Here is a 26,764-nt window from a genome sequence, read left to right on the forward strand (position 1 = left end):
CCAGTTGATTGCAAAGTGCACATCAGGGCACAGAGCAGGCACTGAACTGATCAAATACTTATCTAAACTGCACTTCCAGGCAGCAGCAGGCCAACCCCAAACCAAATCCCATGAAGGTGACAATCTCACTCTGTGAAGGTGCCAGCCAAAACCCAGAAGGGTGAAGGACACAACCTTTACCAGACAAAGCTGATAGTTTTCACTGTCACTTCCTCTAGTCATGCCATCCTAGACTGCACTGAAGAACTCATCAATGAAGATTAAATGGCCTCTGTGATCATAACTGATCACTGATAAGCAGGTTTAATCAACCCAAGTATGTGGTATCTTCCAACCTTTACCCAAAATGTGCTGTCATATGGCAAAGTACTGTGGCCCAGCACACTTGTTTTGAAACACGTAGGTCCAGGGCAAATAAAGTGCTCCCTGCTATAGGAATTCCAGTTACCCTTGTTTGGAAACACTCCCCCCACTCCTCCCAACAAGTCAGTGACCTTGTTTAAACATGGTGTATTTTCCAAATACTAACTTAGGCCATGCATTTTTCTGCTCAGCTGGTTTAGAAATCCCACTGCTAGCAGTGGAAGTTTTACTTTTAAATGAATAGAAATAGGGCCTGAAAGTCACATACAAGACTAAAAGACTAAAGCCTAAAGTGAAGATACCTAAACAATAAAACCTCTACAGTGCAAAACATTCCTAGGGGATTTTACAGAGTCTCAAATACAGGGAAGGTAAAAAGCTGCTGAAGCCTTGGAAGAAAGAGATCAATTGAAATGAAACCAAGCACAAAACAAATACAGCACTTAGAAAAAGCACAATCCTAAAAGCCCTGGACAGGTGAGGACAATGGTTATTCAGAACTAAAATGTGACAAGAGTGCTAAAAACCTTCAAAAGGACCTTATGGTATTTTATTATTGTCCTGCATTTTCTAGGTTTATCCTCTAGCATTTTTATTTCAGTGACATGCTACAAAATAAGCACTGGGTATAACAACTGTTCACTAAGGATTTGCTAAATTCAAGGATGCTTCTCAACTATCTGTATTTGAGAAGTTTCAACTGTAAGGCTTTTAGAGAAGTTGAACAAAGTTGACATCACACATGACTATTTAGTTTTGTTTTTAAATTACACTTGCTGCCTTGCAATCTATTAGGAAATACTTTCTTTTCATTAAGGGAAGAAAAAAAAGGAATTTATTTTTATTGTAGTAGTGACTGATTCCAGACCAAGGGACTGAGATAGAGCAGAGGTTGCATGACCCGTGCATGTTGCACTGGGCTGTCCCCCAGCTACACACAGGATCACAGCACTAGGTGCAGAATGATTCCTTGAAAGACAACAGCTCTCCACCTGCGGCTTCATTCGACAGGGCTGCAAGCTCAGGAAATAGCACATTCACTAACCCTGGCTTCTCTGCACCTAGTGTTCAGCTCAGCCAGCCAAGTCATTCAAGCCTAATAGCAGTATTTATCGTTTTGGCAAGTGAGGAGACATGGAGAAAGCAGGGAGGAAAAGACAGAAGGCACCCTAGAAGAGAAGCAAGGAAAGCCAGACAGACAAATGAAAGGGTGCATTTTCCAGAAGGCAGAAATTCCCACATCCATTAGGGCTTACTGTCTAAGTAACAGAGTTCCTGGCAGACACAACTGACTTCTCTAGAAAAAATGTCTGTTTTAATAAAGGTCAGGGGGAAAGAAAACAAAAGGTGAAACAGAAGAGAGACATCAAAAGAACAGGAGCTATGCAAAAACAGGAGGCAATGGCAAAGGCCATTTGTCTTCCCCATCTATAGAAAAGTGATGCCCTGTGACAAAAAATAACGATAATGAAGGACACCTGGAGATATTTGCTCCTTACAGACCTCCAGGAGAACTCCTCCAGGAGAAATGCCTACCTTTCCCTAGAAGCTTTTCTCTAAGCCAAAAATATAAATAATGGCCACAAAATTAAAAGGGTTTATAAACTCCCTGCCTCTCCACTGCGAATCAGTGGCCTGTTCAATCATTTTTTTCAAATTACAAGTAATGCCTTGCCCTCTGCAGTAAAACGGAGTTACAAATGTGGAGATAAGCTTTTGTATCTGCTGATCAAGCAAAAGACAACTTTTTTCCAACTGCCCTTCTGACTCCAGGGTATCAACACTTTGTCCTCCCTGCCCCACGACTACATCTGACACCACCGCCCTGGCTTCTATCACGGGTTGAAAAGCGCTAGCCAGACTCCAAGATAAACCTGTCAATAGCGAGGCACAGACATGCACATTCTTCCCTACCTGCTTGTGAATATCAGCTGTTTGTCGGGGACCAATTCCTTAAAAAGCTTTTACTGAGGAAGAAAAGGAAAGGGGGATGCCAAGAGCATTTCAAACAGGAAAAATGGGGAGGGGAACCCCATAAAGACTGCAAAGAGAAAATAAATTTTAAAAAGCCTGTCCCCATCAGGTCCTCCCAGCAACCTTCTTTATCAGAGGTTCATTGTCAATCAATTAGCCAAGGCAGCAGGGGTCTGGAGGAAGGGGGGTAGCTCGAGAGACAATGGTCTGCCCTGTTGTATTACTATTTAATCGCTTTTCCTAAATAAATAAAGCAGCCCTGAGGTGCTGTCATGTCAAGGGAATTTATAACAAAAAAACCCTTCATTTTTCATTGGTCATTACTTTTCCTTCCCTCCCACCCCTGCAGGACTAGAGAGGGTTATTACTGTAGCCGTAAGTTCCATCTTTGTGTTGCTTGCCTTTGATTCCCACTCGGACCTTGCCACTTTCTGGCACTAATTTGTCAGGCTGAACAAAGGAGGGATTTGTACCTCCTGTAAGGTCTCAATTAGGAAAGGCTTCTGCTGTATTATGTGCCATTGGGACAGGACACAAAGACGGTAATTACAGGAATTTGCACTAAATGGCTGAAGAATTCACAGCAAAACTTTTCTTCCTCCCCCCTCCTCATCTTTCCCCAAGCTTACCCCTCCCAGCAGCCCTGGGGAAAACCGCTCTCAATGCCTGCAAGCTGTAATTACCAACAGCAGGCCCCTCAGGTTAAACAGCAGCCCGAGCCCAGAACGGCACAACTGCCTGCAGGGAGCAAGGAAAAGGAGAGAGGCTCAGCTTGCCTGTATCCCTCCTCAGCACAAACTTTCCCGAGCCAAACAAAGTTTCCCCAGTTTCTCCCAGTTATAACTAAAATTATTTATTTCTCTGCTCCATGGTAAAAACTCCAAGTTTCAGAGAGCCCTAAGGGTCTCAGGAATGGCAAAGGACTCACTCCTACAGAAAGTGCTGTGAAACCCTCGGGAACAGAGAATCTCAGTGACCAGCTCCCCACAGACCCTCCAAACTCAAGATGATTTTCTCTGCACAAGAACATTTGTTCAGTTTGGCAGACTAAAAGGAGACCACAGGAGTATTGGAAATGCCTCAGGTGTATCAGGAAAAGACATCATGCAACCCTAGTCAGAGCACCTTATTTTTGTGGGGAATACATGAGTGAGTGGAAACTAACCATCCCATGCTCAGGAGAGGGAATCCATCCTTTCCCAGAGAAAAGTCTGCTCCCATACTACATAAAGCAAGAGTAAAGTCTGTTTCACACTGGAGACATATATTTTGTTGCCATCCCAGGGGCCTCCTATTTTCGAGGAGGTAATTGAAAATATTCACTTGAAACTCTCCTAAACCTCAGTCAGAAGATTAAGCAAAATATAAAACAAATTACATCAAGTCATACAAATGTGGCCAAGAACAGAGCTGGATTCAGGCAGAAGCCCAAATACTGTGACCAAATCATTAACTGCAATGATGCCAACCTTCATGATGCTCCAGCTGCCACGTGGGTGCCATGCACTGTGGAAAGATGAGCAGGAACATGACCTCCAGAGAAGGACAAACCCAACTGCACCCACAGACAATTTTGAGGGCAGCCCAGTACTTCTAGGGCACAGGTACCCCCTGGAAGGGATACAGGCCAGCCAGCAGGTCCTGGGCCCAAACAGATACTCCCCAGGGTCATGTGTGGCTTCAAAGCAACATAAGACCCACACCCCAAAGCAGCATGGAGAGGAGGCAGGACCATCACAGCTCCCGTAATACAAGAGAAAAAGTCTCCAACAGAGCTTGAGCTGACAATTTCTAAGTGAGTGTAACTAAAGCAAGTCAGAAACTATAGTTTAGGCATTAAGGTGCCCAAATTTGCTCCACACAGGTGCCCTTTCTAAAGTAAAATGACAATGAACTGCATTCAGACGTGTTCTCTCTATTTTCACTTCCTTCCCAAACTGGATAAAAACGTGATCTTGCCTACAAGACTAGAGTCAGACAACAAATTCAAATCCCTTTGATTCTGCACCACCTTTACAGTGTCCTGAATCAAGAAAACAGTTCAGCCACCCTTCAGGGCAGCCCTGGCCCATGTAGTGCTGTATGTGCAGGATCTAATGTTTCAGCCCTGCTCATCAAAAGCAGATGAACCTCTGAATATCCCTTAGTTTTTTTTTTCCACATTTGACAGAGAGAAAGGCTAACTACAGCCACAGTGAGAGGCAGGGAACAGCTGTGCTGCTAAAACACGCACATGCCCTTTCAAGTGATTTTCTTTTCCTGCAGAGGGGGTGTAGGTGCAGATGCTGCAACCTGGCTGCTCACCTGCACACTTGAAGCTCTGTACTGTGAGCCCTCTCTCTAGAGACAGTGTGGTCAGGATGCTCAGGAAGCTGGTGGTCACAGACTGCCGCTTGGTCTTGCTAAGATCATTCCCAAAGGGCCGATCTCCAGGTTTGTTCCTAAGCGTCACCTGTGGGTTTTGGGTTAAACTTCGAGTAGCATTGGCTGCTGCCTTCAGCGCCTCCATCCACTCCTGGGCCCTCTGACGGGTCTCTGCGCGCAGGCGCAACACATCTTGGGGGAAAATGACCTGAAAGCAAGAGTCACAGCCATCCTGAGTATCTGTCTGGACCGACAGGCACACATCCACATTGTAGCTCAGCAGGGGATCTTCATCAAGCCTACCAGGCTGGAATGCCATGAGATAAGACCTGTTCAAGACAAAAGTAAATGCCTTCCAGTTATTCTGGACAGTTAACCTGTAAAGAGTCCCTGATTTCAGAATATTTTGGTACTCTTTAGTCTTTTCAGTCAAATTCATGGATAGGAAGAGCTCCATAGGTTTCTCTAATAATCCATTAGTTTGAGAAAGCCCACTGTTATTTTCAAGCTTTGGCACATTCTCCAGTTTCTCCTGCTGTCTTGTAAGAGCAGGCCCAGAAGCATGCACTGCTTCCCAAAGTTTCTGCCCCCAGTCCAAAGTCTCCCACGAGGACTCTGCCTTCAGCTGTAGCTGTGAGCCGTCTGACAGGACAGTGTCCACCACCTTGGTTTCACTGCCACCAGTAACAGCCACCCTTTGAAAACGCATGAGTGGATACACGGTGGGAAGAGTCTGGTTGCCACTGCTGTCCAAGCAATACAGGTACAGCTTGTACTGAGAGAGTTCAGCATAGCAGGTTTGCCAGTAGCTGTCATTGTCTCTTCTAACTTCTAAGTATCCCTTCTTCAGAAGATTTGAGAACACTGTCTTGTATTCTGGAGGAAAAAAAATAGAATATTACTATTATTTTTTTTTAGTTGTCTCAAATTACTAAATCATTCTGGCTTCTACATTTCTCCTACCCATACATGGCATATCTGAAGATAGGATCACAGAGAGAATCCTCATGTAATAGGTTCTGATTATTAAACACAAGGATTAACTCTACTTTTGAGCCACCCAGAATACAGCACTTTTTACCCAGAGGTATTAAAACACCTTAAAAAAAGGGAACAAAGAAACAGAGGGACAGAGAAACAAAGCAATTTTCCTAAGATATCCAGGACAACAATGGCAGAGCAACAAAACATTGCAGGTCTCCCAGAACCTAGTCCAGAAACAGACAATACTATCAAGTAATCTATTGCCAGCTAAAATAAGATTTTGACAGTGAAAAACACATAAAAATTAAAACACCTTACCCTCTCTTTCCTGCTCCTTCCCAGGCTCAACTTCATGTTTTCACACACACCACCTCTGCCTCCCCCATCTTAAGCAGCTCAGATGGAAAGGGCATAGTGGTATCTGGTCAGCTCCTCTCTGCTCTCCTTCCTTCTCACACCTTTCCCCTGCTCCAGCATGGTCCTCTCCAGGGGCTGCAGCCCTTCAGGTTAAACACATCCCTACATCAGCTCTCTGTGGCCACAGTTCCTTCAGAAAATCTCCATATTCTTCAGCACGGGGTCCCAACATGGGCCTGCAGGGAGATCCTGCTCCACCATGTTCCTCCCAGGGGCTGGAGCACATTCTCATCCTCTGACCCTCAGCTGCTCTTGACACAGCTGCCAATGCTGTGCCTTTCCTGAGGTGTGTTCTGCCAAAGAGGCCTCACCTGTGGCTGATGGGCACAGCTGTGTCCTGCGGAGGGGCTGCTGGAACAGCCCTGCTGCCAGCACTGCGTACGGCACCGGGCACCTGCACTGACCCAGCAAATGCAGAACTGTGCCCAACACAGCAGTTTCCTACCACATTTCAGCATGACCTGGGACCAGAACATTTTGTACAGCTCTGTTTACTCCAGAGTTTTGCTGATTTGTGAGAATCAGGCTTGGGATTAGCAGACATGACCAAAAATGGAAAGTAAGAGGCTGCCCAGAAGGATTCAAACACATACACCTGAGCATCTCAGCACTTCAGGTGCTTTGGAGCTGACCATTCCACAAAGCCCAAGGCAAAGTCAAGGGGAATCTTCTTCATCCACAGAAAATCACCCATACACAAGTCACTCCAAGGACTAAAGTGATAAAAATTTAAAAGGAATTATCTAAAGCATTTCTGAGTTAAAAAAAAAAAAAAAAAAAAAGGTTTCCATACAAAATTTGTTCCAATCTAATTTGCACCACTTCAGCCACCACAGGCAAGATTCATATTTTCACCTTGGGCTAGGCATGTGGCTCTAGGCAATTCTTGTTGGTCCCTGTATAAATTCAGAGGCGTTCATAGTTACACTGTAATACCAACTGTAATACTTGTTACCCCAAAACAACGAAGGCCTGAGGAACAAACTCTTACTCCCATTTGAGTTCTACTTCACCTTTCCAGTAAGGGTACCTGTGCTGGGTCTTGACTTACAAACAGTGATATAATTAGCAGACACAAATAAAGGTTTCTGCCTCTAATTGTATATCTTCGTTAGAGTCTGCTATTCCTGGCACAAGAGCAAGATAGTCACCTGGAAACAGCTCCTCATCCACTGCCCAGCAAATTAGGTCACAACAAAATCACCATCAATTGACTTTAACACACAGCATTACAGACCACAGCAATACAAGAGCTGGTCTACTCAAGATTTCCACCCTGAGGCTGACAGCCTTTGAAACAGGGATAGCTGGAGGCATAAAACATTTTCAACATCTCAGCTTAACCAGTTACACTCATGTTAACAGGCCACACTCTAACAACCTTTAGACATCATCTCTGAGGATACTGAGGATGCCTGCAACACAGAGTTAAAGGAACAGAAACATCTAGACTGGATGAAGCTTGGAAACAAAACCAGGCCTGTATAGAAACTACATCCCCATCTGTACTGGGCTTCCCAGCTAATATGGCCAAGGTTGCTGGCCAAACTGCTCTCACCACTGCTGGCTAAGGGGTGAGTCTGTCTGTCTTCCCTAAGCACAAGGAGAGTCAGGGACTCATGAGCATTTGAGGAACTTAGTTGCTGTCCAGGGGCTTCTGATACCAAGTGGGACAACCTTGGGCTGTAACCTTTGTTCTAAGAAGATGCTCCTGCCTTTGGCTGCAAATACTCCTGTAGCTAATTCTCAGTTTCTTCTATGGGCAGGAGAAAGAATCAGAATAGCAGCAGTGTAAAAGCTTTTGCCAGCTCTTCAGCAAAGACCAACTTTTAAGGATTAAGCAGATAAGCTCCAGTTAAACTTAATGAACATACATGAAAATTAATTGTTTGATATACTTAATGTTGGCATGGAAATCTAATGGGGGTTAAAAATGGGGGAAGGACACTACCTTTCAGCCACCCTAACAAAAAGAGGCACTTAGGTTTTGCCTTGACAGCTCAGCCTCAGCTTCCCCATTTACCCACATACTCAGAACAGAGCCTGCTTTTAAAACCATGCTCAAAGGACTCCATCTACAGAGATTACCTGCAGATATGGCAAAAACCGTAACAACAATTTTAAAAATTGCTATTTTGGCACTAGGTCTAAAAAGGTCAGTATAACTATACCTTGCATATCAATAAACTACTCAAGGGTATTTCAGCTAAATATGAAAACTGAAAGCCTAATCTATAACCCAAAATGGTAGAGAAAAAGCACACTTTGATAGCCCCGATGGATAGATGTGCAAACACATGGACACAGTGAAAGAGAACCAATTTTGTTCACCGTACATCTCTGGCCCTGACATTCATTAGTATTTCTGCACTAACTCAAAAGCCATTAATTTCTCTGAAACCCACACTAATCCCTTTGTAGTGCAGATAATGGACAGTCATTCTAGAGTCATCTTCCCTTTCTATTAATCCAATCAGGGAAGCAGCGCTTCTGCAGCTCCAGCGGCAATCTCTCTCGCTTCCATCAAGTACAGATGACTGTTCAAGCTTCTCCATAATAAGACAACTCATAACCTTCCCCCAGTCACCCCTCCTTCATCCACACACAGGTTTGCTTGTCTTTTGTTGAGTTATAGAAAGGCTATCTCTCCCTGTCTTTCACAGAGGTATCCCCCTCTCCCTCCTTCACCCCACTCCTTCCCTTCAAGCTCTGTGAAATTGGCTCCAATGGCTCTTGCTCAAACTGGGACAGAACCAGAAGCCACTTTGATTAACATTCAAATGCCTCATATTTGTTTAGGTCAGGTTGAATTCATATGCTGCACGTACACACACACGTTACAGCTCTGCTCCTTTATCTCTTCCACATGCACTGTGCCAGATAATACCTTTTTATTCAGAGAGTAAATGGTACCATCTCTCTATCCACCTTCCAAACACAAACTGCATCTCTTTTCCTCTTTATGCAGACAGGTAAATTGAGGAAGAGTAAAAATACCTGAAATAATCGCAGAAAATGGCTCACATCTGTGCCATTTGGAGTAATAATTTCAAGGAAAGTGGTGGAAGAAGGCAGAGGAAAACAAACAGAGACTCAGCAGCTGAAGACAGAGTAATATCTTCCTCAGCATCTCTCCTCTCCATTGGGAACTGCCCCCTCATCCCAGCTAGGAACCCTGCACATAGCACTGAAACCAGGCCAGCCTAACACCCACCTACCACTCACCACACTTGGGGCAGCTGGTGCAACCAGCACCCCTGGAGAGAGAGACCAAATGTTGTATCAGCATGACCAGAAGATGCACACGCCAGAACAACTGACTGTACTTGCATCTCATATAGCATGGCAGGAAAGCTTACTCTGTTTTCCACCACAAGCATTTCTGATAACAGTCATTCCAAGTAACTTGGAAAAGAGCAGAAGCAGAGATGCCTAGTTTGTGAGGAGTTTGCATCTTGAGGGGACACTCCTCTCTGAATTCTCTAATACTTAGTAAGTGATGAGTGTAAGTTCAGAGTTTCTGGCAGTAGTTTTCCTCTTGGATTTTTACAAAACAGAACATTTTTACAAAACATGTTTGGGATCTAAAATGCTCTCAAATTGGGTTGGACTAGTCACCTTCTTGGTGGGATTTGCTAGATCAGGGACAAACTCAGATCCACAATGTCCACTATCTTCCTAGTTAAAAATACAGTCTTTTCTTCCAACCCGTTTTCCCACCTGAGTCTGCAGGTATGTATCCTTCAGTTTGTGACTGTGCAGGTGCTCAACACTGGGACAGCTCTAGAGTTCCCCAAGCTCATAGACACAGCAGGCAAACAAAACAGCTACCTGGAAAAAGTACTGTAGCACCCACACTGTCAGGAGTGGTGGTGTTTGAATGACCATCAAGCCATGTTGTGTTTAAAACACTGTGTTTTAAAAATCCAAGCCAAGTTTCACTGTATATTACAGAAGCAGTATTCTCTCTTTGTTTGCCAGGCCACATGCCCAGAAATACAAGAGCCTGCCTTGAATTTGCTTACATCTTCTGTCTTTGCTAGCTCTGCTTCCTGCTTGTGCCCCATAGCACAAACAGGGTTTATTTCTAGCACATGACTTCTTTGATGAGCAGGCCAAAGATACTATGTGCCCAAAAGGCACAGCTTCTTTTCAGGTCATTTTCTTTCTTACTACATGGAAAGGATTCAGTGCCATTTTATTTGTATTACAGTTTAGTGATAGAATAGGCAGTGCTGGGTTAACAGCTGGAGTAGATAATCTTAAAAGTTTTTTCCATATTCTATGATTCTACAAAAGAGCAAGCAGCAGGAACAGAGAAGCCCACAGTAATGGGTATACTATGATGGTAAGGGAAAAAAAAAAAAACAGCTAAGAGTTCATGAATGCAGTAAGTGGGACAGCTCTGGAGGACTGGGAGACCTCTGCAGGCTCCAGAGGGAAGTCCTTCACAGCAGTGAGAACTGACAGGAGTTGCTGAAGGTCCCCTCGGTATCTCACAGCATTCATTTAATTTGGATTAAAGCCCTGAAAAGGGATGTCTTCTAAGCATGCAACCCGCTATGACTCCTTCAACAACTCCTTTTATCCAACCTCCAAATACATTCTTCAGTCTTTTCTGGAGAATAATTAGTAGCTACAGATACATGTCTGCAAAATCTACTTTCTTGCTTTTGCACTTCTCTTTTCAGATCAGCTCACAGTAGCAGCAGTGTCTTTGTGAAGGTCTCTTGTAAACACAAAGGGAAGAAATAGCGCAGCTACCTTGTAAAACCTGCACAGCTGCTGAACAGAACAGGTAAAGGAAACAGGTAAAAAATGTATATTTTCAGACCACAGAAGCTCTCCTTCCTCAAAGAAGGTACCTCTGCCTTCCAACATTCTTTACAGAAAGCCCTTGGAAGGCACACAGCAAGCACTGAATACCTTGAGAAGGGGGTCCATGGCAATTTCATATCACAGAATCACAGATTAAGCTTGAAACACTATCAGGGACATGTACAGACCTTCAATGGCTACATTTTAATGAAGTTTCTGTGGACATATGAAGTTGTTACAAATCAAATCCAGGAGATGCCCACAGCACAGCTGACAAAAATTAAGAGCTCTGTCTCCAGACTTCTGAGTGCATTTCTGTTCTGCATCCTTTTCTCAGAAAGATATAGAACAGAGACTCCACTCTACATGAAGCAATATATCTTCCTAGACAAAAGTAACAGTAGGTGTACTTGCCTTTGTCAACCAAGAATACCTCCTTTGGGCTACAGCAACTATGTCACAATAACCTACATATCTGTACCTATATATACACTTATACATACTTACATGTTATATATATTTATACACACACATCTCCCCAAAAACAAACACTTAGGCACTTGCTTTCCATGTTCCAATATACCTGACTTACCTGGGAAACCCAACACAAAAAGCTTGTTTTAACCCTAAACAGACCACCTATTCATAACTGGAGTCAAGCCACCATATAAGGGTGCATACATGCACCCGTTCACAATCCCTTAATTAAAATTAAGCCCTGCCTTTATTTAGATTACAAAAATCTTTGTGGCACTAGCTGCTGTTCCTCTCCGTAACTGCTTGATTCATTTCTGGCATCTACAAAATAAATCATGGAGATGGAGACACTGGGTCAGTGTTTCCAAAGTCCTGAGCAGAACCTCTTCAGTGCAGTGCTTGGGAAAGGAAAAGGAAGAAGTATCACTTGCTGAAACACAGCTTCATACAGCTAACTGGAGAAGCCTGCCTCAATCTGATAACAACACTTCCTGTGCCCCACACAGTGCTGGCAGCAATGCATTAATATTGACAAATTGAGTGCTTCAGTTTCTGTTACTTGCTTATGAACTGAAAATTCAGCATTATTTAAAGAAAGAGAGCAGAGATCTTGGGCCTTACAGTAAAGCTCTGTACGCTCTCTTTTTAATGGTCGCTCTTTCACTTTATGAAAACTGCTTTTGTTTGGATTTGCCATTCTCCCAGTAGCTTTAGTATTCAAAGCCTTTTTTAAGTTTGGTAAAATCATTCAAGGAAATTATCAGAAATACACAGTAAATAAATCATTTTTCCTGAGTCAGACTGAATAAGACAGAAGAAAAAAGTAAAACAAGCTTAGATATTTGAACTATAAAAAGAACAGAAATCAAGGTAAGTTTAAAAAATTATTTTTAGGCAGCCAAACGCATAGAGTCATATCAAAGACAAAAGAGCCATACTAATTTCTCTTCTTTTAAGAGTTACCTCACAGTTGGATTTTTGAGTAGGTTTTTTGTGTTTTTTAACATCCAGCTCCTGTTTCAAGACAAGTATTATAGGAAACTCCTCCTATAAATATAAACAAAACATCAGCACAAACCTGTGTTTCCTTGGATAGTCTCTCCCTTGGTTAATGCCAGGTAGGAAAGCAGAGCACAGTTATTGTCCTGACCAGGTGCAGGTGGCTGCTGCAGGGAGGTGCCTGTGAAGACCACTCTCCAGTTTACGTGGCTGATATCAGAGCGTGACCTGTTGTGACCTGGTTTGAACATGGAGGCTTCCTCATTCTGCACCAGGATGTCATTCACTGAGCGAGGCCTATCTCTCCGCCGCTGGCAGATCTTGAAGATATTAAAAGCTGTGGTCTCCCCATCCCCTGCCCAAGCAAGGTTGTCAGCAGCTGTTCTCCTCTGCACCATGCATTGATCTTTGGCAGGGAACACTGTCTGAGCTTTGGTTTCCAAGAGACCATTTTTGCAGTGATCCCAGATGAGACTACTTTTAGCTAAGGAGGCGACGTTCCTCAGGTTCCTGCTCTCTGTTATCTGATCAAATACCTCATGCCCAACCAGTTCCGGGACCTCCTGCACGCCATACACCTCAGAGGGCTGCACAATCTTTTCAAGCTTAGTATCAAAACTATTGAAAAAGTCTTCAGTCACTTCCAAGGCAGGGCTAATGTCATCCACTTCAAAAGCCTCCATATCCTGTGCTGCTGTGGGCTCAAGGTGTTGCAATGCGTTAAGATACCACATCAACATGGACCTAAAGACCTGCTTCACATCGATCCTTGGCACACCATTAGCTTGGACGTGGTGGGCAAACACAGTAACCAACTCCAACCCATAGTGGCAGGAAGTAACCAACTCAATTTGTCTTCAGAGGAAAGATCTAACACCCACTGACCAAGCAGGCTATGGGCCCTGTATGTAACAAGCTCATAGAGATGAAGAGTAGCTGTAAAGAAAAGCAAAACATCACATCAGTAAGAGTCTATTCCCAGGTAAATATGTTTAATTACATCACTCTTTTCACAGTCATCATCCCCTTCATTTAACTTTCTCCTTCAATTGGCACCAAAATTATTGTGGATGAAGAAACCCTTGGTGGTTTCTGTTGTTCACTCTGTATGAACTCTGTGTATAATCACTTTTTGAACTGAAAGCTGCAGAGAGTTTGATGGGACACCACATGACAGGAAACTAAAGTGATACCACTTGTTAACCAAGCTTTACAAAGCTGCATTTAGAGGTAGCCACCTAAGGAATGCTTCATAGAGTTTTCCTTAGGGCTCTAAGAAAAAGTTGATAAACGACAGGGTCATAACATAGGCCAACCAGACTCAAATAGTTTGCCTTTTTGTCCAAGATTGCTTGAACTCACAATTTTATGGAGACCAACATGGTTTTACAGTGGCTACCTTACCTACCCATCTGCATGAACAGAACTGTGACATTTGCCAAATAAATCAATGCTAGGAGGCTACTGCAGAGCACTGCACATAGTTTCTTTCTAGAATATCACTATGAACTCAAGTGAAACCATGTAGCAACCTAAGTTCCAGAGACAATGCAACCTACAAGCAAAACAAATTTGCACATCTTTACTTCCAAACCATTGACTAACTGGGCAAAATGTAAGACCAGCAAGGAGCTTTAGGCTAGAACTATTGAGAGCTGTATTGACCACCTGAGCTTACACCTATGAGGAAGGGAGTTTCTATTCCCTATGGTGCTCCTGCCACACCAAGTCTGCTGCTGTCTAACTCCTCAGTCCTGAAGCTCCATCCACAGTGTTGCCATGCTGAAGGGAAATGCACAGTAGGTATGTTTTAATTGGGGTGACCTGTCAAATGTCTCTGAGTTCTTGGGACTTGGACACTGGGCATTTGTACTGGCAGAAGAACAGCCCTAAAGTCTCCTAAGACAAATCACAGCACCCAGAGCCTGCACATGCAGAACAGATTAAAGTCAGAGTTTTGAACATATCAGCTCAAGTCCTAGAAGCAGAAAGCTGCCTTAGCTCAGAGCTCTACCTAGATTAATACACTCTTAACAAAACTAATTAGCTGGGCTGATAATTAGCAGCTCATTAGCTTGTAAATGCTGCTGAAGTGCTACCAGGACCCATGAAGATTTATACTTAGCAGGAAAAAAACATCTATTAAACAGCATCAAAAACAGATAATACTTCTATTTAATGTGTTTGTTTTTGTTGTTGTTTTTTTTTTTAATCCATAACAGTCTTTTAGCTTAACTTCTGTTAGGAAAGCTGCTTAAATAGGCACCCAAGCCAGAGGAAGAGAAGAAGGTGGCCAGCAGGCACAAAAGAAGAGTTCTGTAGCACAAACCAATCTCCACAATCCCCCAATGGCTTCCTCCCACCCCTGCTTCAGTTGCAGCAAGCCATGACACACTTGTGCTCAAAAGCAGCAGCTCACCCTCCCTCCTAGTAGATCTGCAGTTCAGACTATGATGTCCAAAGATACTCCAACTAAATAACTTTCAAAAGCAATAACTAATCACATACACAACTCTGGAACATCAAGACCTTAAACTGAGATCTTTCTCCTCTTAACTCTTTGAAAGGATTCACTTTGCTAGTCTCATAGTGAACCAGGGTAGGATCAGCTTCAATTACGTTAACACAGAGTAAGATACTGAAGATAGAGACAAAACCACAACCAGAGGGCTGAACAAAACAGAACTGGAGTTATTTCAAATCAGAACAGTATGGGAGCAGACTCTGCAAAGCTGTGCAATTGTGCCAGTTGATAGCAGTGGGAAATTAAGTCAGTCTGGGCATAACTGCATTGTCAGCTTAATGCAGCATGGAGTTTACTCCTGAAGCTCAGTCCTGCCAGCAGCCCCAGAACAGCGTTCTGCTCCCTGGTACCACAGAGCCTGGGAGCTCAAGGAACAGCCTAAGGGACATAATGTGGTACAACCTATCCACTTATTCTATATCCTTCTGTAGCATATTTTTACAGCAAGAATAGTATTTTGAAGTTGAAAACTGCAAGAAGCATTCCCTTGAACAAAACTAGCACCAACATAACTATAGGCCTGCAGTGAAAGCTAAAGCCTGGTCCATTCAAAGTGCTGCCTCATGAGGATTGGCAGAGGATGCAGCCTTGCACTCCCTCACTCCACTGGAGCGGCAATTGCTCCAGAAGGACGTGTGACATGCCACTGCAGCATTCTAGTGACAGCAGATACAATGTTGGTCTGCTCTTTAAGTCACTAAGAAAGGTGGAAAGCAAGGGATAAAAACTGACACTTACTTTTAATAAGCTCATTTTTTAAAACGCCGGAGGCTTCAAGCAGCTGAACGTTTCTCTGGATCCTGTGAGACTGGAGCTACCAGCCAGCCAAATGTGGTGATGCCAAACTACAAAGTGACCTCATAGCCAGTAGGATGCTGAATCACATGGTCATCAGAAGATGACAGGCCCCTGTATCACACAACAGTTCATAAACTGCAGCATTCATACCTTCCCAACAGTCTGTTTGCCCTGCTCAATAAAGATGTGAAAGGTGACAGCAGTGGTGGCAGGCTCATCCTTCCCTACACCACCAAAAAAGGTGTGCCAGTAATTCTCACTAGCACTGGGATTCTGCAATTACATATCTTCCATAAATGCAATTAGGCACTTTCTGGCAGCGGCACTCAACAAAAATTTAATTCAGAAGTCTGCATGGATTTGGTGCCAAAAGAAAGCAAACTCTGACATGGCAGTAAACAGTATTATCACAATCTCCTCCAGGAGGGAAAGCAGTGAGAATCCCTTCCTTCATGGGAAGGGTAAAAAAAGGCAAATAGGATAAGTTGAACTCCTGTTAAGTTACTATAAAATGTATTGCTTTATGTATTGTTTCTTGAAACACCTTAAATTTTTCAAAGGCATTCAGTCTGAGTCAGTGAATATGAGAGGAATGAAGAAGCATCAGACCAAACTATTATAGATTGATGAAGGTATGGTCAACTATAAGCTTGGATTTGTCCTCCTCCAGGCCCCATTCTTTTTTCACTACTCTTAGTGAAAAAAGAATGAAGGAACATGCTGCATCATACTCAGCAAAAACTGCTGGACACAGGGATTGCAGCAGCTGAAAAACACTTTTCTGTATACCTGCCCAGCATGAACATGCAGAAGTCAGATAATTAAAGTGCACTTACAACATGAGTAGTCTTTACTATCACAAGTTTATAGTGGCCTCATCACATACATGGCTGAGGTAAACAGTAAGGATTACCGGTCACATTAGACACTAAAGTTCACTTTAGTAAAGATTACCTCCCTTGGAGAAGCCACATGGGTTTAACTTGGGTGACAGCACAGTCTGACAGCAGAGAAAAGTCATGAATGACAAACACCAAGGAACGTACACTGGAAGAGATGACTTCACTTCCTGATACATTTTCTGGATCCTATGGAAAACATCCAAGCATTGCATGGCAAAATTTAAGAAGCACAGAAAATGCTGTGAGGCATAGGGGAAAAGCAGAAAGGAAGAACAGGAGACTTCACACAACTTGGTAAGCAGTCTTGTTGGTTTTGGTTCTCAGATGACTTCCTACCTCTCTTCCAGATAATAGAAATGCTTAACACAACAAGTGAAACACAACAGATAAACAGAGACTTCCCCTTTCCTCTGGTATTTGGAGAGAGAATCAGAAAGGAACTATCAATGATGTTCATGAGGAAATGCATAAATTACAGGACCTTTCAGTCAGTAAAAGGTAGCCAAAGACAGGTAATATTAAGTCCCTCAAGTCTCAAAGACTCTTGACCTCAAATTCCTGGTGAAGATTAGGGTTTCTGAGAATTTTATCTCAAAAGCACAAGAGGAGTTTTACAAGCTACCTGTATGCAAATAGAGACCAGGGGTGCCTCAGGCACTGGGGAGCTTGCCCTATCCCCCTTCCCAACACACTGGAACCTTCTGTGGGAACCAGCTCTGCTTATCTCACACTGCATTACAACTGTGGGCTGAAACTCCAAGGCCAAGAAGCAAAACAGAGAGATTCTTTCAGCTGGGTAACAATTGGGTAGCAGAGTAAATTCAAGCAGCCTAGGGACTTTTATTTCTGTTATGCTGTAGGCTATGTGTTGTTCAGACAAACCTGGTCTGAACAAATCTGAAGAAGAGGCTGATGCACTGTCTCTCTGAATGCAATCCACTGGGGCTGGCACAGCTAAGTACCTACTGAGCTTTTCTACTTAATCAGTCTGAACAACCTCAGACTGTGACCTGAATGTCTTCCAGTGGTACTTCAAACAATCATAACCTACAGGTTTTGCTGCTTCAAGGATTTCTGATCTGCTCTGCAGCTCACATCAGACAAGTGACTGCCTTGAATCTAAACAGGACACACTTAGGTCAATGATAGTCCTTGAAAACCAGGCTCTTCTGTGCAGAATCCCTGAAAAAATCTATGAAGCTGATGACTTAGGTGCTATCGAATAGTTAAAAAGTTGAGCTGTATTTGTCAGGTGGGCACACCAAGTGGACAGAAGAGAGAACAAGGACGCACAGATGGCTGTCAAACACACAGCTTTTACCATTGCCTATGCAGTTCCACGCATCACTTCCACAAAGAGCTTGCACAAGGAGCTGAAGAGTCCTGCAAGAGTCCTGGTTCAAGACACTTCCACTCCGAGTGGCTGTGAACCCCAGGCAAGGCAGTGGCCAGCTCTCTGAGCAGCCATTGAGGGCTGCACTCCTGCTTGTCTGTCACACCCATTTTGTAGAGGCAACTGATAAGGAGGAATTTCACAAGGGACAACAGTAAAGAGCGAGCATCAGCTGGGACACTGTCCCTGTGCAAACTATCACAAACTATCCTGGCTGTATTTTGTTCCCATGGCAAGCCTTTTCCCAAGTGATTCCAAAACCCCAGATGACCTACTGCCATGTATATCAAGTGAGACAGAGCACACAAGCTTGTTAGATTCACATTTCAATGGCTGGAGGAAATTTACGGTGTTTCACAAAGAAGAGAAAACTACAAGAAACTTTTCATATACAGGGAACCCCAATTTCAAAAGGTTGCCATATGACAGTAAATGGTTGGTTCAAGATCACCTGGGCAATTGTCTTTAGATCACATTTTTAAAGCCCCTCTCCAAAGGCCTCTTTCCCCAACAGACAAACTGAGAAATGCATTGCTTAATTTTTTCTACTATCGCAACTTTAAAATGTCTCATAAAAATATCTTTTGACTGATATTCCTGCACAAAGCAACTGGCAATACACAGGAAAAACTCACAAAAACTGGAGAAAGGTATTTGCATTCCCTGGTCAGGAATGCAAACACAACCATTTCCAAGTTGCAAACCTACCTGTTTGCCAGTCTCATTATCCTTAAGGATGAAATTAACTGCCAACATTTATCAATGAAGAAGAGCTCCCACATCCTGTCTGCTAGACCCAGGGAGAAGCAAACAGCAGGAACAGCTGCAATTAACTTGGGGCCTAATTACAGTCAAGCTCAAAGACAGCAGTGATCTCTTCTACTCTACAGAAAACAAACAAACAAACAAACAAACAAACAAACAAAAAACCTGCAAAAAGATGACCTGGAGAAAGAAGTGAAATCAGGTAGGAGGAAGAATGCCACGTTCCGTGAAGGGAAGCAGATCCTTAGCAAGGACATGAGTCTGGCTCTGTGAAGCCCAGATTTTCCCCAGCTGCTGACCTCACCCAGTGCCTTTCACAAGGAAGCTCCCCAGGCATCCTCCCTGTGTGGAGAACTGACACATCACAGCTCCAGAACAGCTCACCCAATGATGAGCACAGAGCAATGCACAATAAACAGTGCTTACAGTATATATTATCTTTAATTTTAACTGTCATTTGGAAACATTGATTAAAACACAAGAAGTACTAAGCTGCAAAGAGCACTACAGCCTGCACTAGAACAAAGTGGGGCCAGAGGCTGAGGAGCAGCCAGAAGTAGAGGAAGACAGACCACCAGAAAGATTTCTTTTCCAGAAACTGCTGGATAGCTCTTCCAAGATCTTTATCACTCACTTGTTTGCCTTGCAGCCACCTGACACACATCCCTCCTGGCTGAGGAGCACCACCAAGTAATGAAGGGCTGTGTCACTTCCTGGGGATGAATAACCATTTAAAATCTCAGCAGCTGGATTGGGATGAAGGAAAAAGGACTTTAACAAGGAAAAGAACAAAAAGCGAAGCAGACTGACCACAGGGGAGCAGCTGGGGGTGACACACAGCCCACGTTGCAGCCAGCCAAACCCATCAGCACGTGGGCACTTTCTCAGTTCACATCAGACTGAAAGCCAGACCACCACCTCCTCTGCATGCTGCTTGGTGGCTGCCTGACCTCACAAAATCCACAGGGACAAAAAGAACACAGCAGTGTTCTGTTGTGTCAAGACATAGCTCTGTGGTCCTAAACACACCTGTAGCCTCAAATAATAACCCAAGGGAGTGAATGATTTCTATATTCCAGTTTTGTCTAAAGTGGTGTAACTTGGATTTTACATGCTGTCCTTATTTACAAGAAGGCACACAGACACCACCAAAGAGCCTGTCACCTCCTAAATTCAGCACAGAGCACAGAAATTGTCAGGGAACAGGATATCCAAGAGGGGTGATAGAAGCTCTTCCAGTACAAGAGGAAACGTGATTGAACTAGACAAGCAGGAAACAACAAACAAGCAGGAAACAACATGACTCAGTCTAATACTTCTAATTGTATCTGCTTCTAGCTTGGCTCCTGCTAGGATGTGGAGCAACTTTGTGTATGTCAGGTGAAATAAAACTTCTCTATTAAAAAAAACCCAAACATTTCTACTTAATGCAAACTGAAATTTTGTAGCTACCGACTCACTCCACATTTTCTAGGACTAGGCTGAAGAGGAAAGATAGACAGTCCTTAAATGCTTGACTTTTTTTTTTTTTTAAGTTCAGAAATTATGACATTTTCAATTTGCCCTTTTGAGTTACGAACAGAAGTAAAAAACATAGCTGGGAATAACAGCTTGCATTGCCCCAGAGGCCCAAAAGAAGATAAGAAACACACCATCACCCACAAGGACACAGAAGACCATTTCTTCCCTGAGATCCAGGCACAGCTGTAAGAAAACACATTTGACATCAAAATCTGTACTGTAGCTCTCTGAGTAGGCCTGATCTGCAGCTGGAGCTAACTCCTCTCTCCAACTGTGGTACCCAAAGAATCAGCTGGGACAGTACAAGCCATTCTACACTGAGACCTGGATTTCCTGTAACTGTTAGCAGTTGCATGCTGACACTGAGCAGAATACAGTGCTTAATCACAGCCTCTTTTCAGACCTCAAACTAAGCACTTCTCTTGTTTTTCAAACAGCCAGGACAACAGTGCTTTGTCACATATATTGGCAAGAGAAGGAGAAGAAGCACTGATCCAAGCAATGCTGAAGTTCGGCAACCTACCACAGTAACCCAAATGCTCAGGTCCTGGCAGCCCTGCCACAACAGCTGACCCTGTGGGATGCTTGTAACCACCAGCACCACTACTGAGTTGTGTGACTACCCAGCACAAGTGCTTGCTCTTTCCCAAACTGAACTACATCTTAATTACGGAAAATTTTAGCAGAAGCCCTGTAGAAACCTCAATGCATCTGAAATGCTAACAATAACTTGCTTTAGGCTGATCAGGTCCTGGCAAGAACAATGTATCTAGCTACAACAGATTGATAAGAATTTTCACTCCACCGTACAGTGCTCTGTTTCACGTCAGATTTCTGATTTAAGTCCCAAAATTAATTCATTAATTTTGAATAAATAAGACATAAAAGTAGCAAAATTAAAATTACTGTTGCTTAAAGTGTACGGACATTGGACCAACTAAGATTCAGATGCTTTCTTACTCTTACTGTGACGTTCTGTAGTCAGTTAGTAGGGTATGCAGTGCTGAAAGAGATTTGTCTGTGAAGCTTTGCAGGAGGAGGGTCATTTGTGCATATTTGCAGAACAGATCAGGAGTAAGTCACGATGCCCTACACAAACGTACACCTGAGGTTCTCCCTTTACCTCACCTCATCCTGCCAGTGACCCCAGCATTTCTGATACTCCAGCTAGTACACATTCAACCCCATATAACACAGACTCTCTTGTCAGGCCTATTTGATTCCAGAAGGTATAACTCCACTGGCTGTGTCTGGGTGCCTGCTCCTTAAAAGAAGCAATTTTACTGCAAGGTAAGAAGAGCCAGGCATTATGTCACACTCTGGGCTATTAAAATAGAGAGGGATGTCAGCACCCTGTGCCCACACAAACTGGAGTCTGACTCGAGGAGCACCCAAATTCCTGATGAGCCCGCGAGCCGGGTGGGGAAAACGAAAGCACGGGGCCTTTTTATGCAGAGGGGAGCACATGACTACAGGCGTGTTTGTGCTATAAATGCAAAGGCGGCCGCGCCCGGGCCCTCGCACACAGCCCCGTACGCTGGGGCGGGCGGGCAGCGCGGCCAGGCTGCGGGAAGCCGGCCCGGCCGCCGCCCGGCGGGCCCGGGAGCCCCGCGGGCCCGGGAGCCCCGCGGCCCCGCCCCGCCCGCGGCCCCGCGGAGGATCCTTTACCTGCGCCCGCCGCGCCGTGCCCTGCCCGGGAGGGGCCCGCGCTGGCCCTGCCCGGCGCCGGCGGCCCCTCCTGCGCCGCGTCCTGCCGCAAAGCCGTCCCGGCCGCCGCGGAAACGGCTCCGCCGCACCAAGGTTCCTGCCGCCGCCGCGCCCGCGGAGCGCCGCGCCCGCGGAGCGCCGGCCCTGCGCCAGCCACCCGCCAGTCTCACTTCCCTTAAAACACAGCACTAGAAAAACCACAGATTTTCCTGTATAAGCACCAAGGGTAAAGTTGCGCTTTTCCAAGTTTAAAGCAGCCGAGAGTCTCAGGGAGCTGGCACTTGGCTTCAGGAGAGCCGGGAAACGCAAAATTCTAACCGGACTTTAACAGTCCCAAGTGCGAGCACGCTTACCTAGGCGCGAAGGCTGCAGGGAGCAGCGTGCTGCGTGAATCCATATCGCCACAGGGGAGCAAAAGGATCTCTAGCAGAACCTGCTACCCAAGGAAAACAAAGACGTACACGACAATTACAAATAGCTTGTTTCAGGTACCACGGCAACCCACCCGGCAATACTGCTCTTGTAAAAATAACCTCTCGGCAAGAAATAGCCACGTCTGGGTTAGGGATGCCCCTGAATTTTGACGTCCCGGGTACGCAGCCCACCTCTCACCAGCACCGTGCACGGGTCTGAGCTCACGGGCGCGGCGGTGTCTCACTGGCTGTGCCACAGGGGACTCGGTGGTGCTGTGCCGAGCAGCAGAGACAGGCTTAGTGCTGAATTGAATCCATAAAGCGGATTCACAATCCACAGGAAAAGGCAGGTGTTAGGTCAGCTTCCACCAGTAGTTCTTCATCTCCTCACACATCATCCACATTTAGTGTATACTGCAAAATGCAACTGGCACAGTTAACAAAGTAGTATTTTAATGGGTTATCTCACTTCAGTGACAGCAGAGATGAGAGCCTTTGGCACATAAAATACCAGTTAACCTGGCTGAAAATTAAGTAATCTTGGCCTCCAAAAATAACGTATTACGAGACCACCATACATTCCAAGTCCTGCTCCCAAAGATGAATGGCTTCTTCACTGGGTAACAGTCAAGGATTGATCTTTTTTATTCCAGTTCAGTTGTATCCACCTAAATCCCACAAAGTACAAGGCAGTATCATTACCTACGATGTTATTTATCACCATCCAGCTTTTTGTCAAGTGGTACTTAAACATTTATCTCTTGGGCTCTTCAGAAGGAAAGAGACCCTCTAGAACTCCTGTGTATGACAATGTTTCAGAACTTTGCCTCTCTTCCAGTTACAAACTAAAAGTTTCCTTTCAAACCAAACCAAATCATGCACAGGGCATGCTGGTCCATTACCTGGGGATACACAGCTGTCAGGGGAGAAAACAAGGCAGTGTGCGCTGTAAAAAAAAAAAAAAAAAAAAAAAAAATCTATCTCTTCCTTGCTTCTGATTCCTCTAGTTGAGATTTTTCTTCCTGCAGTCTGTGCCAGTGGCGAGAGGAAAAAAACCCCAAATATCAACACTATCTTTCAAAGCTGCAGAAAAATCACTCTCAGTTCTGAAGAAATAGGAACCTTTGAAATTTTTTTTTCTTGATATTACTGTATATATTTTAGAATGCAAGCTTCAGATTTTGCAGTTTTCATTTTTAAGCATATCATTGTTCCCCAACATAAAATCTCAAGCTGTTTCCAGTAAGGTATACTGGTTAAAGACATAGATAGCAGTGGCTATCTATCAGAATCTTCCACACAACTTGACGTACAGCTTTGTCCTCGTTGCTTACCAACCATCAGCAAATGGCCCAACACTGAACGGTGCATGGAGCCACATGGTAGTTACCTGTACGAGTAAAAAAATTGTACATTATTTTTCCATATGACAAAGACATAAAGGAACTCATCTTCCTGCTATTTGGAATGTGTCAAATGTAATTTTTTTCCTTAGTTTCAACACTTGGTTGACAGAGGAAAAAAATGTCTCTTTAGCAATACTGGAAGCAACTTAGCTGCTTTCCTTGTAGGATAGTTTGCAGGACCAAGTGCTCCTTCAATCTGAACATCTTCCATGAGAACTCCAGAATCATCTTTCAAAGACCATTGCACCACGTATTCCTAAGTTTGGCTCCTGTTGACAAGAATCCAAACCTCCTTCTCAAATTGGGAAACTCTCAAGAACCCAGCACATCCCTTGCTGGCATAATGTGGAAGGAGCAATGCCCATTCATTGTGGCCATTGACCGACTTGACAGCTCATACCAGCTGAGCATTAGACCCACCAGTCTTCCACTGCCTCTGAAAAAGTGGCCTTTTTTTCACACGTTTTAATTACTGACTCCCTACATAGAAGCTATTTCCTCACAGAAAAGCCATTAACTGGAGCGTTCAGCACAAGATGAAGCCTTTCTGATAATTGTTGCTTGAGTTTGTGTTTGTGAAAATAAATATCATCAGATGATTAAATTAAACACCACAGCCAGCTCGGCTATACACTATTTTCACTTATCATGCAGAACAGGAGATCAAAGAGAAAGTCTCAGGTAGAATTATCCTAATTCTTCCAAGTTTGGCTGATAGCTACCCATTGAACACACTAATTAGCTTCCTGCTTGGGGTGTGCAGCACAAAATTAACCCCCCAAAATTGTGTGGGATAGCCATTTTCATGCTCTGTAATCAACTGCATGCAGAAGGATATGTCTCATCTCCTCTGTATAGTAAAGCAGCATTTCTGTCCGATTCTGACTCTGGGGGCTCTTGGGTCTCCGTTCCCTTAGGAATTTAGTATGGGCGCGAGGAGAGCTGTGCCTAGGGAACATGAGGAAAGGCGGGAGGCACCCCAGTCCAGCGGGGTTTCTGCCTCCCAGCCTTTCCCGTCCCTGCCGGTGAACAGCCACGCCCGTCTCTGCCCTCCTGCTGTGAGTAGCAGCACGGCTCTCACAAGCCCCCTGGCATGGGGGCTTCTTAAATAGGGAGATGGTTTCTGAGATGGAGTTTCGCCCAGCACTTGCCTGCTTCACTTCCTTGGGCCCTGGAGGGCCGGAGAGAAGAGCGAAGCAGTGGGCAGCGTAGTCTGTTCCCACTGCGAGCCCGCTGTCCTCCCGTGAGCGCACACACCCACACAACCAGAAAGCTCTGCTATTCTTCTGCTAATGGGATTGGCACCGCTTAAAGCAGTCTGCGAGGGTATTGTCTGCAACCACAGCAAGAGAAACATTATTCAAAGGCTATTCAAGCCCCAAAAGAAGCGGCAGAGCAGAGTAATTATCGAAGACTCTCCATTAACGAGGGCATCTTTGCTCTTTGTCTGTGTTGGTTTAATAAGGGCCACTAATGGGGCCGGGGGAGGGGTGCACTAATGCTTCTAAACAAACCTCCTTCTCTTCCCCACCCCCGCACTGTGAGGAGAGCTGCCTTTATGGGCACTGACAGCCGGGCTGGGAGTTACCATATTGCAGAGTGACCTTCGGGAAAACTTAGTGTGAACCCAGCCGCATTCAGCCCCATCCCCACCGAGCTGCTTGGAGCATCGTTTGGGTAGCTGTTCTCTTTTTAGCCTTTCCATATTTCCCGATGCTTGCCAGACTCTTTTGTACACCCCCTGCCCGACCTCTCTCATGTCATCTTGTGACCCTTTATGGCTGGACACGACGGCACTGAGTGGCAGTAATGAGGGACGACAGTGCAGATTAAGTTCTCGTAGCAAAACCTGGGGCTGCTGTCCCTTATCCAGCAGCTGTGACTGGGAGATGCTGCTGGGAAGGCACGACTGGAGCAGCCTCCCCTTCCCACACTGCTGGAGAAGGCAGGCTGGTATTTGGCATGGGCCAATGTCTCCTACCTTCTGGCTGTGGGCAGTTTTCTGGTGATGAAGAGATGGACTGAGGCAAAAGCAAGCATGAAGCTTTATCCTGACATTCTTCAGAGCCACTTTCAGGACTGTACAGCTAAAATTCTCCTGAGGGCTCCTAAACTGCTCCCATCTTCAACAACCAGCTGTAAGGGACCAGCCAGTTTTTGAAGCAATTGGCAATATTACAGGGTCAGATGGATGCTGGTCACTAAAACAGTGAAAGAGAGAACTGCAATGGTACATACAGATATGAGTGTTAAACAATACAGCCTGTTCCAAGCTGGTGTAGATACAAGGCTGAGAACTTTTAGACTCATTTATAGCCAATGAAGAATCTCAAGAATCCCAGCAGTTGGGAAGGTCTTTTACTGAAGCCAAGCTCTGGACACTGTGCTACTCTATCTCACCTTCAAGTAGGTGGTTGTACTGTACAACCAGACCATGGACTGCAGAGACAAAGCAGTGCCTTTGTGTCTGTACATGTGCAGGGCAGCAGTCCTGGGAACCTCACTGCTGAGCCTCTTTTGTTATGATAAATTATTTCATTCAGCTGAGGTATGGAATAACAAAATTATCTGCACAGGCACCCACCCAGTCCTCTCCACTTAGGTAATATCCTGGTGCAAAAGGTTTATCACAAACAGAGGAAGAAAGATGTGTGGAGACAGACTCCTCACTTAAACCACCTGACTGGTTTGAAGAAACAGCCTCCACAAAGGAGTTTACCCTTGTTCCCTCAGGGCTTGGTAGATATGAAATGTTCATAATTTTTGCCTTTTCAACATTTTGCCAGTAACTGCATCTCCTCTAACAAAAGAAAATTCTCCGAAGTGCTCCTCTGAACACCATCTCTATAGGATAAAAACATCTCAGAACAATCTTGCAAGTAAAACAATCATGCATTACACACAGAGAACTAAGCCTCAGTGAAATTAAATGATACCTG

General features: G+C 44.5%; 1 protein-coding gene across 6 annotated transcripts in view; it reads right to left on the reverse strand.

Moving 5' to 3' along the window:
- PLEKHM3 (pleckstrin homology domain containing M3) overlaps positions 1 to 22,098 on the reverse strand; it is a 93,647-nt gene extending 71,549 nt beyond the window's left edge. For all 6 annotated transcript variants that reach the window (XR_014956757.1, XR_014956756.1, XR_014956758.1 and 3 more), the window contains exons 1-3: positions 21,968 to 22,098; positions 12,476 to 13,332; positions 4,642 to 5,577 (exon numbers count right to left, since the gene is read on the reverse strand). Coding sequence is in view for 3 of the 6 variants with exons in the window: in XM_085585250.1 (XP_085441376.1) it covers positions 4,642 to 5,577; positions 12,476 to 13,136 (1,597 nt within the window). In the remaining 3 variants the exon portion in view is untranslated. The remainder of the gene's footprint in view (positions 1 to 4,641; positions 5,578 to 12,475; positions 13,333 to 21,967) is intronic.
- Between the last annotated feature and the right edge of the window lie 4,666 nt (positions 22,099 to 26,764).

The sequence above is a fragment of the Lonchura striata genome, chromosome 7 (assembly GCF_050655825.1).
Source record: "Lonchura striata isolate lonStrDom1 chromosome 7, ASM5065582v1, whole genome shotgun sequence".
NCBI lineage: Eukaryota > Metazoa > Chordata > Aves > Passeriformes > Estrildidae > Lonchura > Lonchura striata.